Source organism: Durio zibethinus, chromosome 14 (genome assembly GCF_047325235.1).
Source record: "Durio zibethinus cultivar Kanyao isolate XHJ-2024 chromosome 14, ASM4732523v1, whole genome shotgun sequence".
NCBI classification, from domain to species: Eukaryota; Viridiplantae; Streptophyta; class Magnoliopsida; order Malvales; family Malvaceae; genus Durio; species Durio zibethinus.
The window spans coordinates 14,149,736-14,154,831 of NC_143175.1; the positions used below are offsets into that span (position 1 = coordinate 14,149,736).

The following is a 5,096-nucleotide window of genomic DNA, read 5'->3' on the forward strand; positions in this document are numbered from 1 at the left end:
TGGAAGGAAAAAGAAGGAACATTTCATATGATTTCCCCAACCAGAGACGAATAAAATTCTGTTTCTACAATAGGATCCGAAAACATTAATCCGGAAATCAGAATAAATGGTAATCTCAAATGGCGACTGCCACGCTGTTACACATGGTAAAAGTACAAGAAAACCAGGCTATAAGAGCCGCAGGGCAATACAGCTCTGTCCTCGAGAACATGTAAGCTACATAAAAATTTCCAAAATATTATACAACTCGATACAAAAAAGAAGAGTTGGAATATTTCAACCGCTGATTGAGCGAAATGAGTGGAAAATTTGAAATCGAAACGCAGGGATCCTCCAGCATCACCAAAACCAAACATTGCGGCTATCGACAGCCTTGAGAGAAGTAGATACTAAGGGCATCCGCCCAAACTCAGCCACAAATTTGTTAAGACATTGAGTTCTTCTTTCACTATGACCTCCCAAGCTGCTAATTCCAGTTGAACCAATCTCAAATATTTTACCTACCACAAGAATTTAATTGAATTTATTTAACATTGTAATGAATGGAAAAGCATAAAGGAAATAAACATGCAAAGCTTGTTCATAATTTAGTAAACAACAAGAGGTTTATCAAGAATTGGCTTTCAGGCTGGAAGAGAGCACTCAAGAAAAGCATCTTTCTGAGAGATCAAACAAACAAACATCATTACTTGCATTAAGCTTTAGCATCCATTAGCCAAAATGAGTTGAATTCATTCTATGCATAGATCTCACTCATAGATAGGCTTCTGAAGAGCAACTCAAATACAGCATCTACAGGAATAAGTAATAATGGCATGTCTATAGGTTCAGAAATGTAGCCTAAGAGACCACAGTTCTTATCGGCAAAAATCATCTTTATTATGTTCTCATTTCTATCCATATGCTAATTTACTTCTTGAAGTGGAACTAAACCATGATCTGTCTCATGTCTACTCTGTCATGACACATGGATTAGTACTTCCTTGATGCCTGATGATTTGCTCTTTGGAAGAACAATCCAAAATTGGCTTCCATTTTTCATCTTTAGTCAATGAGGTGTTAACTTTCTTTCCATTTTTAAAGTTTTTTTATGCAAGCCTCCCATTGTTTTTGCATACGGAACATGAAGTTCAAGGTAGAGAAAGAAAAATACAGTAGATGATGAAGACTGCTTTAGATTTACCTTTCACCCATATGGGAGGAGCACCTGTTGCATTTGCAACAAGAAATGACATTGCAATATCTTCACAATTCCTGGTGAACCCAACCTAGGAGTTAGTAAAATAATAAACATCTAACATATATAAATGATGAAACCATTTAAAATCTCTGCAACAGCAGTAAATAAAAAGGGACCTGTTCCTGGTTATGTATTCTTTAATTGATGCAGGCATCTCATCAGTGTAAAGTTTGAGATACTTTTTGTGGAAGAAGGCAGCCTTTGAGAGTACCATGCTATATGTACCAGTCCACCAAACAGACCACCATCCACCATATCCGTATTTATCCTTGCCTTTCTGCATAAAGATGAATAAAGCAAGAAGGTATTTTTTTGACTAATTTGGATATTTTGTTTATGATCCTCAAATTTATGCCAACAAAGAAAAGGGGTTTCATGTATAACCTATACAACTGCCGGAACTCAATCCATTATTTGATACCAAAGAAAAGTTTATAAACTTTATAAAGTCTATAAACCAAATAAAAGTTTCAGTCAATTCTAAGCTTCATTTATAATTTCATCTGTAAGGCATAACAATATTAAGATACCGACAAGGCTATAAGCTTTCTTTTGTTTGTAGATATTATAGTATTTCCCTTCCTTTATGTCAATGTGTAACTATCAGCAAGGCCATTAACACAGGAACTCTTATCAACCAATGCAGATCCAGAGAAATGGAACCTTCAAGATCCAACAAATTTGCCATTTCAGTCAATGAAAAACACGAGTTTAGACTTTTAATCAATTCTTATAGTATAATGTTTAAGTTAATGAATTTGTTTCTAAAACAGAGAACAATGACAACAACTATGAAACTTGGCGCCAGAAATAGGCATATTTCCAATCACATATCTAAAGTCTGAAACTCTATGACCATGAAACTTAACAAAGGAAACTGATAAGAAAAGGCTACACCAAGGCTAACATCAAATCAACTGCAATAAATTATTAAAACTAAGAATTTCCAAGACAGCTGCATACCGTTTCATCCACCCAATGCATACGGGGAACATATCCCACCATTGTATCTGGGGCACTTTGCCAAACAGTGAAAGCAAATTCTATCGAAGAGCAGGGAAATATAACATCATCATCAATTGAAAAAACAGCATCTGTCTCCAAATCCTTAATTTCTTTAAATCTGTTGTTCAAGCTATCTTCCTTATTGATATCAAATATCAACTCAACTTGGCGACCATTTCTAGAGTTCAAGAATATAACATGGTTAAGGAATCTTTTAAGAGGATCTGATGGAGAATTAGGCTCACTCCATATGATATGGATAGAATCAAGCCTAGGACATGACGCATAGTGCGAAATGGACTTCTTCAAGAGATCATATCTTTTCCAAGTATTCATTACAATTGCATATCTTCCCCTGTACAAAAAGATTACAAAATCCAGCATTGAACGTCACCACTTTATCACCAATTTTCTTCAAAAACCAGAAGGGAGGGAAATTGTCTATAAATGGCTTAAGTAGATATTGGAATATCAATCATTTCTCCATATTTTCAGTAACATTTTAAGCCCAAATTGATATTTTTGGAGAGCTTTTTTTTTTTTTTTTTTTTTTTTTTTTTTAAACTTTGAAAAGATGTAACTTTTCTAATCACAAGCCTTCAACCAATATTTTTATCAAATATCTAGACATTATTTTTTTTATCAAATATTAAATTTGAATACCAATCACTTCTCAATATTTTAGTAAAATTCTTAGCTCAAACTGGTTCAGTTTCAGATCCTAACTGTTTTTGTAGTTAAAAAAAAAAGTTAACTTCCATAAATAGAATCTTTTAGCGACGTTTTCATTAAAAACTCAGCAAAATCTAAATTAGATCAATGAACAATTTAAAAATCTGATCAAAATTTTAATAACATTCCGAATTTAGATATTAAATTTATTTAAGTTTCCAAAAAAAAAACATTTTTTTGGCAACAGTTCCTTTTTCTATATCTAAACTTAGAAACTACCCAACAAAATCCAAAAGAATATTCAATAATTTATCTAATCTAAACTTAAATAACACTCTAACGAAAATATAAGATTCAAAATTCAAAGAGATTATTAATTGCGAAACGCACCGTGGAGAAGAAGAGCGGTCGAGCGACGCAACGTCACTGGTCCATCCCCACAAGGAAGAAGAACCGTCGCGGTTTCGGTTCGCTACCGCGAGTAGAGTTAACGCGACGCAACCGCAAAGAAGGATCTTGATCTTCACCGATCCAAGTGTCGCGATCCCAATTTGACGTAACTTGAAAACCGTTCGACGGTTAATTGCTAAACTGCCTCTCATCACCTTCTCTATTCCTCACTCTCTTCTTTCTTTTCTTATAAGAAGGAAAAACAAGGACTGAGTCGGTCTGAACTCAAGGGCGTGACTGAACGGAGCCCGAGTCAGGAAACGGAAATTTTCATCCGGTTATTATTTATTTGCAATTTACGTTTCTTTGTTCCGGTACAGTGACGAGGAGGTACAATTCTCGCCGGTGAGGAGGAGGGAAGGGGAAATGATAGGGTGTGGTGACGTGTATGAGGTTAAGGAAGTAGAGTTCCTAAAGATGGATTTACGGGAAACACGTGGTGCGAGACTATTGGCTGAAACTTGACGTTGATGTCTTGCTTTTTCATGTCCAACAATGAAAGGGAGAGGGAAATGATTCAGTGATGTCTAACGAGAAAATGGAAAGTTATTTTCATCCGTTAGGTGAAAATCAGATGGTCAATCACGGCCATTTAGTGGAATCTCGAACATGGACAGTTTTGCTTTAGCCAGTGGAACCCACCCAGTTGGCCAATTCTCTCAAGAATAGAAAAGGAATTTTGATCCGGATCCCACCGGATTTTTTTTATCAATTTTTTTTTTTAAATATCAAATATCAAATCGAATCAAATTGGATGATAAAAAAATTAAAATAGGATAAGAATTGAATTTTAGGTAAATCTAATATTATTGATCAAGTATATATATATATATATATTATTTTTTAATTAATTAATTAATTTTATATTTATATATTTATTTAATTTTATATTTATATTAAAAAATAATATTTTATTAATTTCAAATCAAATCAAATATAATTTTATATAATATTAAATCAAATCAAATTTAAATAAAAAATATTTTAAAAATTAAATTAAATCAAATTCGAATTTTATATATATATATATATATATATATAATCATATTGGTGGACAAAAACCTTTTCAACTTAATCCGTTGCCATTCATACTCAAAATCTTCTTTCATTTTTTCTGAATTCTAATATTTCTCTCCGTCGATTATTTAAACAGGCAATAATACCGTGCGGCATTAGGTTTTGAAAATTACGAAGTACTTTTTTTTTATTAAAGATATAAAAAATTTTATTATAACTAAAAAATTATATTAATTTTTATTTTTTTATTATAATTAATCAAGTCTTTCAAGATTTATTTTCATCTATTAAATTATTATTTGAATGAAAAAAGTTAACACCATTAATTTTTTATTAATTTAAATTAAATTTTAATATGATATTAATAAATGAATAAAATTTTATATAAGTGGTGTAATTAATATATGTAAAAATTAAATAAAATAAAATTTTTTTCTATTATCTCTTTTTTTCTCACTAAAATTCTTTTAAGAATTCAATTAATTATAATTTACAAATTAATTGATTCAATTTTGACGTGTGATTAAATTTTGTTAAAATAAAGATTTAATTGAATTAAAATAAAATATTAAAAATTTGATCGATTACAATAAATATTAAAAAGTTAAATAATTTTTTAATTAAATTTAAAGATATTTTTATCTTTAACCTTTTTTTTTTTTACATTTTTTACCAAAGATTTTGGCAAGCTATTACATTTTATGGGTTTTTT

At 31.1% G+C, this 5,096-nt stretch overlaps 1 protein-coding gene across 1 annotated transcript; it reads right to left on the reverse strand.

The window, feature by feature from the left end:
* Window positions 1-3,786, reverse strand: LOC111295524 (glycosylinositol phosphorylceramide mannosyl transferase 1-like). The gene is made up of 5 exons (XM_022889051.2): window positions 3,308-3,786; window positions 2,204-2,600; window positions 1,357-1,517; window positions 1,184-1,254; window positions 1-500 (listed from the first exon to the last, which is right to left on the reverse strand). Exons 1-5 carry the CDS (start codon window positions 3,517-3,519, stop codon window positions 340-342), a joined length of 1,002 nt encoding a protein of 333 aa, XP_022744786.1. The 5' UTR covers window positions 3,520-3,786; the 3' UTR covers window positions 1-339.
* Between the last annotated feature and the right edge of the window lie 1,310 nt (window positions 3,787-5,096).